General features: G+C 40.6%; 1 protein-coding gene across 2 annotated transcripts in view; it reads left to right on the top strand.

Moving 5' to 3' along the window:
- Positions 1-13,608, top strand: part of PCLO (piccolo presynaptic cytomatrix protein) — a 519,980-nt gene that overhangs the window by 2,892 nt on the left and 503,480 nt on the right. For both annotated transcript variants that reach the window (XM_039518832.1, XM_039518825.1), the window contains exon 2: positions 4,107-5,361. In XM_039518832.1, coding sequence (XP_039374766.1) covers positions 4,107-5,361 — 1,255 coding nt within the window. The remainder of the gene's footprint in view (positions 1-4,106; positions 5,362-13,608) is intronic.

The following is a 13,608-nucleotide window of genomic DNA, read 5'->3' as shown; positions in this document are numbered from 1 at the left end:
TAGCAAGCAATATAAGAAGTAGGATACAGAGTTGCCCCTTCATCTGTATAAAAAAGTGCTGTAGTTATATCTATTTTCAGAGGCTTCGTGCTTTCAAGTAATTGGAAATGCAGCAGCTGGTATAAGAGCAAGTAATGCATATTATGACACTTTAACCATTTTATTATAAGCACTAAGACCATGTTTTTCCAAACCTGGGTACTTCAAATGAGCCACCTAAATAAAATTGACCTGATTTTTCAGAGGTGTTGAACAACTGTAGCACTGGTTAGTTTCAATGGGAGATTCAGGTGCTCAGCACCTCTGAAGAAAATCAGACAACTTTTAGTTAGTAGTCTGCAAACTGTGACTGAATCACAAAGAGACATATCCTCAGCTAGTGGAAATTAGTTTAGCTTCATAGAATGTTAGTGGCACTATGCCAGTTTATAGAAGCAGAGGATCTGTTCCATATCATCAGAAAGGATTAGATGATCAAACCTCTTTCTAGCACAGCCACTTCATTTTTAGGTAAACTTAATTTTTATGTATGTGATTAAATAGTTTAGCCACTGCCTGTCACTGGCAAAAAAATGCTGTTGTATTTTGAGAGTATATGCTATAAAAGTAGCCCAGCCTGAGACCCACACTTCCTAAGTATTGCATTTATTCTTCCAGAATAAATACAGTCTTTTGTCAGTACCATGATTATACTGACTCTAAGAAAGTAAACACTGACCAGCAGGAAATATCTGTTTTTGTATACATGTATTTTCTGTAAATATGAAGGATCATTTAATTAGTGTTCATTGTTAATAATTTATTTTTGGCTTTAAAAGAATTAATTTTAATTGATGGTATAAACAGTTTGGTTGAACTAATTGTATCATGAAGGTTTTCAGGTTATTAAAGACCTGAGCCAAAGCCTGCTGATATCAATAGTAAAACTCCAATTGATTTCCATGGACTTTGGATCAGGCCTTATTAATTACATAATTGAAACTGAGTGCTTTGTTGAATCAGGGCCTAAATGAGGAAGAGAAACAAAAGAATCAGGGCATTGGGGAGTGAAGAAAGGAAGTTTGTTTTTGGCCTAACAACTCAAAAACAGCCTCCCTTTAAAAATGATGGAGTTCCTCTCCCCATTTAAAAATGTTTGGTAACAGGAAATTCCCTGCCAGACAAAAATGAAGATTACTTCTGTAAATCTCAGAACTTATCAACAACTATAAATGCAATATGTGACTACAATAATGGATTGTTCTTAAAGCTCAGTTGTCACATGGGTGTAGAAAAGATAAGAAAAACTGTGCTCCCACAATCATCTGCCCAAAAATAAAAAGCCTAAATCCAGGTTTATTATTACAGAGGTAAAAGTCTTCAATAAATTTGTCCTCTGAAGTCATTTTCTTCCACATTTTAGGTACAGTCTGTTTCCTTCATATAGAAACATTCATTTATGGAGAATGGCAAAACAAATCTGGTCTGCACAGTGAACATGCAGTCTGACAGCATCAAGTATTAATTGTTCAATTCATGTTTTTTGTCTTATTTTAAAAATAGTTAACTGTGCAAAACACTAATAATCTGGGTAACAAGATTTTGGTACACTGAAAGTTGGGTAGGGCATTGGAAATCTGGGCCAATTTTGTTACAGTATTCCTTGTTCTAAGAGATCCATGTTCCACAGATAAGAGTGGCAGAGGCTGACTGCTTCTCTCATGAGTACACCACCTAAAAAGTTCACAATTAGTTAGCTCTGGAAACATCATCATTAGTTGATTTTTTTTTAAATCTTAATTTCTTCTGACTTCATAAATGAGGAATTGTAATTAACCTCGTATTTCCTGACCTGAACTTTGAATTCTGTTTCTCAAAGCATTGGTTTTCAATATTCTCAGCCATTAGGCAGTATTTATGTCCATACATTGTTAATGGTCATGCCTCCATTTTTTCTCTTAGGGTCTTGATGTTTTGAACCTAAACTTTCAAACTTCTTGAACAGTTGCAAGCATTAAAACCAGAACCATACTCAGCCTTTTCTAGTACAAAAGCTGATACATTTTCACTAATCAAGCACTACATCTTTGGATGAATCTGATTTGTACCACAAAGTGGCATGGAACTAAAACCAGATAGGCCTGACTGGCAGCTTTATAGTACATTTGCAAACATTGTATGGACTCAGTTTATGGTTGGGCCATGCTGGATATACTTTTCTTCCTGGTAAGTAAGGGCCCACTCAAGTACTCATTGAAATCAATGAAACAACTCTTATTGACTTCAGTGGGACATGCATTAATGTAATAAAGCTCCTAGTTATCCATGTGGCTATCCTGGGGGAAAAAAATGAAAAGTGTAGCACTGAAAGCAGCTTGCTAGTCAGAGTTAATGTTAGAGTTGCCAACCTTCCAAGATAGGCCTGGAGTCTCCAGGAATTAAAGATTAATCTTTAATTATTATGTCATGTGATGAAATCTCCAGGAATACATCCAACCAAAACTGGCAACCCTAGTTAATGTGATGACAATAAAAGCAATTAGCCATCCATGGGTATCCTGTTCCCTACACCCTTGTTTTGGATAATTGCAATTAACTTTTTAAAAAGCAAGTCAGGATTGATGTGAAATTGCGAATTGCTAGAATCTTGCGAACCAAAATGGCTACTATAAAGATTTTCTTAGGGTAGTTCATTGTTATCAGGGATTTAATGAAAGCTCAAAATATTCATGAATTAAATTAGTGTGTTTATAGTAACATTAGCTGTTTTAAATCCAGTGTAGCATGTTACTACTATTTATAACTATGGCAGTGTTCTGATGTAACCCTTAATTAAAAATTATCGTACTGCTAGTTTGTTTTTATTGTAGTCATGGACCTCAGATTCTTTAATAGGCTAATGAATGACTGCCTGATTTTCATGAATGTACGTTAAGAAATAACATGTTTGGAAATGTGGGACTATATTTAACTTGAGATGTCTGAAAACTGATCACAATGGTGTGGCGCAGGAGAGAATACCATATCCTTCAGGAAAGACTAAATGATTGCACAAAGCAGAACATCACGTCACACCCTTTAGCTAAAATACAATAGCACTGAATAGGATATCATCCCCTCCAGGTACAAACCAACAGAGCAACAATTAAAACACCATACTACACCTAGAGGTATTCTCTGGATTTGGCTCCCTTCTTTCCCTAGCTTAACCTTCTATATTATAAAACAAAGGAAAATGAGACCTGTCAAAGGAAAAACCCCTGCAGAATAAGACAAATATATTTTTGTTGTCAGATAAATTCTGTTGGGTTTTTTTAGGTGGGGGAAAGAGGGATAGTTTCAGTACTATTAATGCAAAAGCTAAAAAGAAGTGATTCTCTTAGCTAGCTTGTGCTTCACCTGAATGAAGAGATACTTTTTCTTTATTATTCATGAATGTCAGTGTAAATACTATAATAAAAGACATCTCTACATTTTGATCTATGGGGATTTTAGATGCCTGAATCACTGCTGCATATTCAGTTGTAAATACACCATTAAAAGGAGGTACAAATAGCCAGAGCACAATTATATAAACATTTTGTAGTGTGAGTATTTTTTCCTGCATAGCCATGCTTTGATCTGGTGATCATGGAACACCTCTCTCCTTTACTGTTCTTTTTGTCTCCATGTTTGAATTGTACACCCCAAGAGATACTGTGAACAGTTAGTCATCTGGGTTTAGATGAAGTGGAAAATCACAGCTTAATTTTGTAGTGCTTCAGACTTCTGAAAGAAAATTCTCTGGGTAACGATGGTTCTTCTGTTAGATTAGTTTCTAAATACTAAATCAGACATCTACTAAATATTCAGATAAATGTTTCTGGAACAAAAAAAATATGATAATCCTTGTAATAAGCCCTGACCCTGCAAACACTAAAGCACATGAGTAATTTTACTCATATGAATAGGCCCATTGGGGATTATTCACATGCTTTAAGTTAAGCAGTTGAAGATTCAGGGGCCATAATCTTTGACTTTTCCTACCTTATTTTTCTTTACATTTTCTTCCAAAGAGTTCAATAATTGCAACTAATTTATAGTTAGTCTTTCACTATTTTTATTTTACTGTATTTCTCTCCCCACAGACATGCTGAGCTTGATATAAACCACTATGCAAGACAGCCAAGTAAGTCTCCATCCAGTTTAAGCAAAAGCAGAACAGTAGATGTGTTGAAGACAGAACAACGGTCACCTGGAAGGAGCCCTTCTTCCACCAGTCTGAGAGAATCTAAATCCAGGACTGATTTTAAAGAAGATCAGAAGCCAAGTATGATGCCCAGCTTCCTCTCTGAGGCCAATCCATTAAGTGCAGTCACTTCAGTTGTAAACAAGTTCAATCCTTTTGATTTGATATCGGACTCAGATGCAGCCCAGGAAGAAGCCAACAGGAAACAAAAAGCAGTTCAGAAGGACCAGGGAAAGCCTGAGGAGCAAAAGGGACATGCAAAGCATCCAACTCAGCAACAATCTCCAAAGCCAACAGTTCAGCAAAAAGAGCCTGTCAAATCTGCACCCCAGCAAGCAGGACCTTCCAGACTGCCTCCCCAACAGCAGCAACCAGGGGCATCTAAGCAAGCTCCAAAAACAGGGCCTGGTCAGCCAACAGGCCCTCCATCAGAACAAGCAAAACAACCATCTCAACAACGAGGGCCACAGAGAACTCAGCCCCAGCAGTCAGAACCCACAAAGCAGGTACCTCAACAACAGAGTCCTGCAAAACCTTCACCACAGCAACCAGGCCCAACCAAAACATTACCACAGCTACCAGATGCTGCTAGAGGACCATCCCATGCACCAGCTCCCGCAAAGCCATCAGCACAGCAGCCAGGTCCTACAAAACAACCATCTCAGCAACCAGGACAGCAAGCAGGTCCTGCAAAGCCATCGCCTCAACAAGCAGGGCCTGCTAAACAACCATCTCAGCAACCTGGACCTGGGAAGCCATCCCCTCAGCAAGCAGGACCTGCTAAACAACCAACTCAGCAGCCTGGGCCCGGGAAGCCATCCCCTCAGCAAGCAGGACCTGCTAAGCAACCATCTCAGCAGCCAGGACTTGCAAAACCATCTCCTCAGCCAGCAGGGCCTGCAAAGCTACCGTCACAACAACCAGGACCTACAAAACTATCAGGCCAGCAACCAGGGCCTGGTAGACCTTCACAGCAACGAGTAACTGCAGCCACACCTGGTGAATCAGCCCCAAAGAAAACTTTCTGTCCTCTTTGCACTAGCACTGAACTGCTGCTGCACACTCCAGAACAGGCCAATTACAATACATGCACACAGTGTCAAACCGTGGTCTGCAGCCTGTGTGGCTTTAATCCCAATCCGCATATAACAGAGGTGAGTAGTGTCCAACATTGATTTTCATTCTAGGCCCCAAAATTGGGCTAAAATTCACTATGACAAAGTCCAGAAGCTATTATGGTTTGTAATACATCATGTAGGCCCATTATAGCAAATTAAGAGGAGAAGGTCAGGTTGTTTAGGCAAACAGTTCATGTTTCATTTGGAGGGAAATGACAGTTCCGTGTGCGTACAGTGTCTAACACAGTGGGGTCCTGGTCTGTGACCGGGGCTCCTAAGCATGACTGCAATAGAAATAATAAGAGAAAATCTAATATGAACATTTTTTTAAAAACAATTACCTTTGTTTGGATTTAAACACTCCTCTGCTGTGTTTGCAACCCAGATACCATAGTCTTGTGCTGATGTCTGTGAACCAGAAACATAAACTGATACAGGAAATGACTAAGCAATAAAAGTGACTAGCCTGTATTTAGTATCTCTGCTGAGGGAGGTGCAAAAGTAAACAAGCAGTCCAGATGGTGAAAAAATAAATTAGAATTTTTTAAAATTCTTTCTGTTTTAATATCTGGAGCAGGTAGTCACACAAATGTGGAAATTTGTGCTTGAAATGGAGATAGGGTCAGCTCCTCAAGTGATCTAGATTGGCACAGTTTTGGAGCTACACAGGTGTATAGACCAGTTAAGAATCTGGTCGATGATTTGTAATTTGATGGTTTTCAATTTTTTTTTCAATAAGGTGGGCCATCCTTTAGTTCACAGAAGGATCTCTCAGACTTATCTCCACTCCCAACCCTGATCTCCACTCCTGTAATTGTAGTACTGGGTACATAAAAATAATATTAGAACATTATTTTTTTAAATGAACTTGTTTTAATTTGATGTGTATGGTGGCTTGATTAACTACTCCTATACTACATTTGGGCTGTTTGCATCCTTTCCATCGGAATTCAGATTAATATCTGGACCCTTCTTGTTGCTTTTAAACCTCCATTACTCTAATTTCCTAAAGTTGCTTTGCAGTTTGGGTTTGTTATTTTCAATGTCTGCATTCTTGGCATAACCCAGAAATTTGAGCACAGTAGAACTGGTACCAAAGAAAAACCCAACAAACCAGTCATGAAGCAACCAGAGAGAATGTTAGAGAGGACTGCAGTTTTTGGTTTAGATGAGCAGGAAAGCTAATGGAAAGAAGCCTGAACTGGGTAACAATTAGAACTTGAACATGAATTTGGAGAAAAAGTCACCAGTTGTGCTTAGCTTTGTATAAAGACTACAATAAACAACAAGAAAGAACATTGATAATTGATACATCTCATTCACATGCACATCTTTTATTAGTGGCATTTTTGGATGATACCTGGTGACAAATGGCACGTTGTTTGCATCTGTCAACCTTGATTATTTATTGGTTTGCAGTCTTTTTAATAACGAAATGAAATAAAGGTTTGTTGTAGTTATGCAGTGGTAACTCTCTGCACCTCTATGCAGAGGATACAAACTTGAGTTCAGAGTCCATTTGAGTCCATTCCTGGGATATCAAAGGTTGCGTCGGAGTTGATGCTTGCAGATTCTAAGATTAGTAGAGGTGTGAATTGTGTTTTACAGCCTGTGGGTTCTAGGGCCAGTTGCAGGACACGTTCAAGGGGCGTGACCAGAGAATACTGCTGCTGAAGAATGTTATATGGGACTTTTTAGGCAGGAATGTTCTTGAATGGGGGTCAAAGGAGAAACACTGGTACCCTGAACCTCTACTGCCACACTCCCACCTCCTTGAGTTTGGCTAGCTGGGTGGGACCTTGTGCTGCATCAAATTACAGGAAAATAATTGGATGATTGTCCAGGTTTGGAATAATTGATCTCAAGAGAAATGATCTCAGAAAGTGTGTTTAGAAATAAAAAACATTAAGCATTCTTGGGAAATATTATAGCAGGGGTAGGCAACCTATGGCACATGTGCCGAAGGCGGCACACAAGCTGATTTTCAATGGTACTCACACACCAGGGTCCTGGCCACCGGTCCAGGGCAGGGGCGGCTCTAGGCACCAGCAAAGCAAGTACCTGCTTGGGGCAGCCCATTTGCAGGGGCGGCAGAGAAGCTGAGAACCAACAGGGGGTCTCTGGGAGCTGTAGTTCCTTGGTTAGCTCCCTGCCTATGGAGCCAGCCCTGGAGCAGGGAACGAACTACATTTCCCAGCATTCCCTTGGCCACTACCAACTGGAAAGGAAGGAGGGGGACCTCATGCGGCAGCTGTGAGTGCTGTGAATGGTAGGAATACCATATTTTAACATTAAAAAAACAGGACACTCCACAGGGAGGGAGGGTAGCCCCACCCTGCCACCATCCACTCCCTCCGACTGCCCCGCACAGAAACCCCAACCCATCCACCCCCCCCCCGCTCCATGATCACCCCCTCCTGGAACCCCTGCCCCTAACTGCCCCCCAGGACCCCACCCTATCTAAGCACTGCTGGTCCTTGTCCTCTGATTGCCCCCTCCCGGGACCCCTGCCCCTAACTGCCCCACCCCCTATCTAAGCCTCCCTTCTCCTTGTCCCCAACTGCCCCCTCCTGAGACTCCCCCCAACTTCCCCCCTAGGACCCTACCTCCTACCTGTCCCCTGACAAACCCCTGGGACTCTCATGCCTATCCAACTGCTGCCTGTCCCCTGACTGCCCCCCTGAACCTCTGACCCATCTAACCCCCCCCCCGTCCCTTGACTGCCCCCCCGGAACCCCCTACCCCTTCTCCACCCCCCAACCCTCTTACCGTGCCACTCAGACCAGCTTGTCTGGCTCCGCGCAGCGCCAGACATGCTGCTGCATACATGCTGCCGTACTCCCCCGTGGAGCCCACAGCACCCCCCCCCACACACACACACACCCAGCACCTGCCTTCCAGATTTGAACACCTCAAAATTCAGGAGTGCTCAAGTTCAATTTGGGCGGGTGTTACTTCATTTTTCCCAAATCAAATATACTGATCCACTGTAACTTGCTGTAGAAAAAGTAGGATAAAATTGAACAAGAAATGCTTCTCAGTGGTTATTAGGACTGGAATTGCTATTTTCAACAGCCATTGCCTTTTTTTGTTTGTTTAAAAGGAAGACAGTGATATTGCATTGGCAAATTCCCCACAGAAAGAAAGAGTGGAACAAAAGAATAATAAAGGCACCTCAACTTTTCCTTATTTATGGAGGACAGTCTTATAATATGCATCCAGATATCCTCCAATCACACAAGCTGAAAATTGTTCCACTTTACTGCAGCTCTGTAACCATATGGGAACCAGTCCTGTCTGTGTTCTGTGCAAATCCAAAATTCCTGCTGAATGACCCGCCCTGGGAGCGAGTTACCAGTGACCCAGGGCTGCGGTGGCAGGAAGGTGCAGGTGGGGGTGGGAGGGAGAGCCCAGGGCTGGGGCAGAAGGAGGTATGTGTGGGGGGCACTAGTGGGGGGGAAGGGGGGAGCCCAGGGCTGGGGCGGCAGGGGGGTGGGGGCAGGGCACTGGTGGGGACAAGGGAATCCCAGTGCTGGGGTGGCAGGGGGTGTGGGTGGGGGGGAGAGCCCAGGGCTGGGGCAGCAGGGGGATTGCAGGGGGGAGCCCAGGGGTGGGACGGAGGGCAGCCAAAATTTTTTTTGCTTGGGGTGACAAAAAACCTAGAGCCGGCCCTGGTCCAGGGGGTTCTGCATTTTAATATAATTTTAAATGAAGCTTCTTAAACATTTTAAAAACCTTATTTACTTTACATACAACAATTGTTTAGTTATATATTATAGACTTATAGAAAGAGACCTTCTAAAAACATTAAAATGTATTACTGGCACACAAAACCTTAAATCCGAGTGAATAAACGAAGACTCGGCACACCACATCTGAAAGGTTGCCGACCCCTGTATTATAGTATGACAGTCGTGATGTTATATGCAGTGTTGTTGTAGCCTTGTTGGTCCCAGGATATTAGAAAGATAAGGTGGGTGAGTTAATATCTTTATTGGACCAATTTCACTTTTTAATCGTTCACTTCACCTTGAATGGTCCATTGAAGTCCGTGTTAACTACTTATGCTAAACAAACTGTTCCATCTTGTATTTGGCTGTGACACTCTGAGTAAGTTTCTCAGACCTGAAGAAGAGCTCTGTGTAAGGTCAAAAGTTCGTCTCTCTCAGTAACAGGTGTTGGTCCAATAAAAGATATTACCTCACCCACCTTATCTCTGTAGTATTGATGTTAGCTGTATTCGAAGATGAAATTCTTATAAACCTTTGTTTTCAAGCCTTTGCAGCTTTCTTGTACAGAGGGGAAAGAGAAAAACCACTTTAGGTGAAGTTTCTCCTGCTTGTTCGGCACTCCCAATTGATAAAATTTCAGTGGCCCATTTTGTATTCAGTTATTGGAGCATTGGCTTTTCTTTCTTTCTTTCTTTCTTTCTTTCTTTCTTTCTTTCTTTCTTTCTTTCTTTCTTTCTTTCTTTCTTTCTTTCTTTCTTTCCTGTGTGCTCCTTAGTGGGATTCTGATAGCTCAAAAGTTGGCTTATGTTTAAAATATCAGATTTCCATGAAGATAGTCAAGAGCCTTCATTGTATTTGAACCAAACTGGTTTAGAGAGAGCTGTAAGTATTTGAAAAATCTTTGATTTTCCACTAACTTTTAAAGTGGGTACTATGCCTGAGTATGAAATTCAATACATTGAGACAATAAATAAAGCTGCCTTTAAGACCATCTGATTGCATACATATGTAAAAGGAAATTTGAATTTCATATCATACTTTGAAATAAACATGGGTAAGGCATTTATTTCACAGTGCAATCATTTCAATAAATGAAGAAGTGCTTGTAATCTAGTCAGCTACTAGCTCTATGCTGATGACTCCCATATCTACCTTTCCTCTTCTGTTCAGCCTCTCATCTCCAATCTTACTGAAATCTCATTCTGGATGTTCTGTGTCCATCTGAAATGGAATATAACAAAACCTGAAGTGCTGATCTTTTCTCTCTGAGCCCTTCTCCCCTCCATTTTATAGCTCAAAATCATCATCTTATCCCCCTTTTCATCTAGTACCCAAGCTGTTGCCAAATCTTGCTGCTTCTTCCTATACCACATCTCAGACATTCTTTTCACCATACTGCTTGAAAACAATACTTTGTTCCTTGGTTGTCTGTTGCTGTGACTACTGTGAAAACTTTCTTTTCCTGGTTTGTCCTTGTTCCTCTCCAGTCCATCCAGAATGCTGCTAAAATAATCTTCCCTCTCACCACTCAGATCACACCATTTACCTAATTAAATCCTTTTTTTGACTTCTCCCCTGCTGCGTAACAGTTAAGCTTCTCATGCTCCTCTTCAGGACTCTAGTTTTCCTTGCATAAACTCTCATTTCCTCCTACTCACTCTTACAAGTCAACGTTCCTACTACATTGCCCTACTGTGCATTTTGTATATCCCTTCATGTCTGTGTCTTCCATTCATACCTCTTTCATTTGGAACTCTCTCTTATTCAGGCACAGTCCCTGTCCCCCAAAATGACAATTCTAAATGAAAAAGAGACAGATGAACAAAAGGTAGGGGGAAGAGCTACAGCATGTAACAGAGGATATTCATTGTTTGTTTAGTTCCACGACTATTCCTTTGTAAACTACTATAACTGCCTTCTGCAGGGGTTCTTGCACCTTCCTCTGGAGTATCAGGTTCTGGGCACTGTCAGTGATGGGAGATTGAACCACTAGTCTGATCCAGTATGGCAGTCTGTAAATTTCTATATTACTAGTTGGCAAATTTCTTCTGGGCATCACAACAGAAGTGGCTCCTGAAGAGGAGGGTTGAATAAGGACAGGGTAATGGCCGTGCAGAGTAGCTCCAGAAGAGCATTGCATGAATCAGGACAGCATGGAAGAAAGTACAAAAGTTCACCCTCTCCATTTAAATTGCTACTTAAAATTCACATCCTATATGAAGCCTGTCCACCTCAATTCAATATAGAGAACTTTGTAACCAAGACCCAAAAGTGATACTGTACTGCTAGGAGATCAGGTCATCATTTGCACCATGTGACTGAACTAACTTACATTGCAAATGTCTTTGGACAAGGTATTGTCTGTCTTCTGTTTTATGCAGCACATTCGAGACTGAAAACACACCATAAATAGCGTGTGTCTGGCAACGTATGTCTCTCTAATCTGTCTAGGTATTTATATTCAGTTCATCACTGTATTATATGAGTGCCTAGAAACAATTACATAAGGTAAAAAAAATTTAAACACAGTTGGTGTTTAGTCCTCCATGTACTTCTCATATATACACTTTCGAATCTCACATCAAAGAGAATGAGAGTGTCTCTCAAATAACCAGCCTCCTAACTATGTGTTTTATTGTGTGATCATTTGGAATTTTTTCCCCTTCATTTTATTTTCATTCTTACATTCCCTATTGTAAAAACCAACAACACAGGTCCTCAGTGAGGACTGAAGCAGCACTTCCAGATCGTTTAAGCACTACTAATATGTTTAAACACTTGCTTTGCTAGAACCAGGGGCAAAACGCATGAACTTCTATACTTTGTTTCCGTTGGCTGGTAGTTGTAGCAGACTGTCATCCTCTGTGAACCAGCTACTAAAGAAGATGCATAGCACATACTCAGCCAGGGATTGTGCTGAGATAATGCACCTGTATGCTTATTACACTGGATGCCTATAAAGGGGCAGATTGACTCAAGTTCTAGAGCTCTTAATGTTGGAGACCCTAGTTATATATTTCAGATCTCCTCCATGGGCTTCTCTTTGATACCACATGCCTGTACAGATCCCACTACTTTCAAACAGTTCATTCCACCTTTAATCTATCTCAGTCCATCTCTTCTGACCTTCAGTAACCCATTCCACATGTTTTCAGTGGTGTAATATGGATGCTCTTCCCTTCTACTTCCATTTTGTTACTGAATTACAATGTTCTTCATGATAAATAATAGTTATATACCAATATTTGTCATTATTTATATATCTGATATGTCTTTGAGGGGATGGTTTGGTAAAGTGCATGTTAAATACATATTATTAAGAATTTAAACAGAGAAATTGAGGAAACTCATTGATTGTATCCACTGCAATTATAACTCAACGGCTTTGCACATGTATATTAAGAAACTCATTTAAAAGTACATACATAGTTCAAAATACTGTTCTTATTCAAGGGTGTATCTTGTTATTCAGAGGAACATAGGACTGGAAGGAACCTCTTGGATAATCTAATCCAGTCCCCTGCTATCTTAGAGAACCTCATTATATAGTCCATTCATTAATTTATCAAGCCCCACCCTGATAAGTACATGCCATTCCTGAGGGAACCCTCATTATGACTTTTGTGAATTTGAACTCACAAACATAGTGTTGCATTAAAGGCACACCATTTTGTATAAACCTAATACAGTATTGATGTGTTTTCATTATTTTCTTTATTGATAAATGCTAATAAAGACAGCCTTTTATTAGATCTAAACATTCTCTGCAATGCTTACAATTAAAAAACTGTCAAGTATCAGAGGGGTAGCCGTGTTAGTCTGGTTCTGTAAAAGCAGCAAAGAATCCTGTGGCACCTTATAGACTAATAGACGTTTTGCAGCATGAGCTTTCGTGGGTGAATACCCACTTCTTCGGATGCAAGAACTTGCATCCGAAGAAGTGGGTATTCACCCACGAAAGCTCATGCTGCAAAACGTCTGTTAGTCTATAAGGTGCCACAGGATTCTTTGCTGCAATTAAAAAACTGCAGCATTGTGCTAGTGCATGAGAACCAGAAAGTGACATGGACTAGAAACTTACTGTCAAGTATCAGAGGGGCAGCCATGTTAGTCTGGATCTGTAAAAAGCAACAGAGAGTCCTGTTAGTCTTAAAGGTTCCACAGGAAACTTACTGTAAACAAAAATAAGTCTATAATCCTAGACTCCATGTCTAGGCTTTATTATAGCAGTAGAAATAGCTGTGACACAGCACGCCTTCTGTAAAATACTCTGAGTCCTGAAGAGTATTTATTACTGATGGCAACATGAAGAAGGCAATGCAAAATAGAAAAGTAGTAAGTGTTTGAATCCTTCCATAAACTATTGTAAGTATGAAGACAAAATGAAAGTTTTAAAAAAGAAATCAGATCAAGATTATGTATTTATTAGTATCTAAATATATCATATCAGATTCAACGCTTAGATTCACTGGTGTAAAGCCTGACTTACTCCATTAAAATGGGTGGAGTTACTCTGAAGTTACACCAGGGTAGTAGAGATCAGGATCTGACC

The sequence above is a fragment of the Mauremys reevesii genome, linkage group 1, assembly GCF_016161935.1.
Source record: "Mauremys reevesii isolate NIE-2019 linkage group 1, ASM1616193v1, whole genome shotgun sequence".
Taxonomy (NCBI): Eukaryota; Metazoa; Chordata; order Testudines; family Geoemydidae; genus Mauremys; species Mauremys reevesii.
This window is presented reverse-complemented; position numbering and strand designations above follow the sequence as displayed.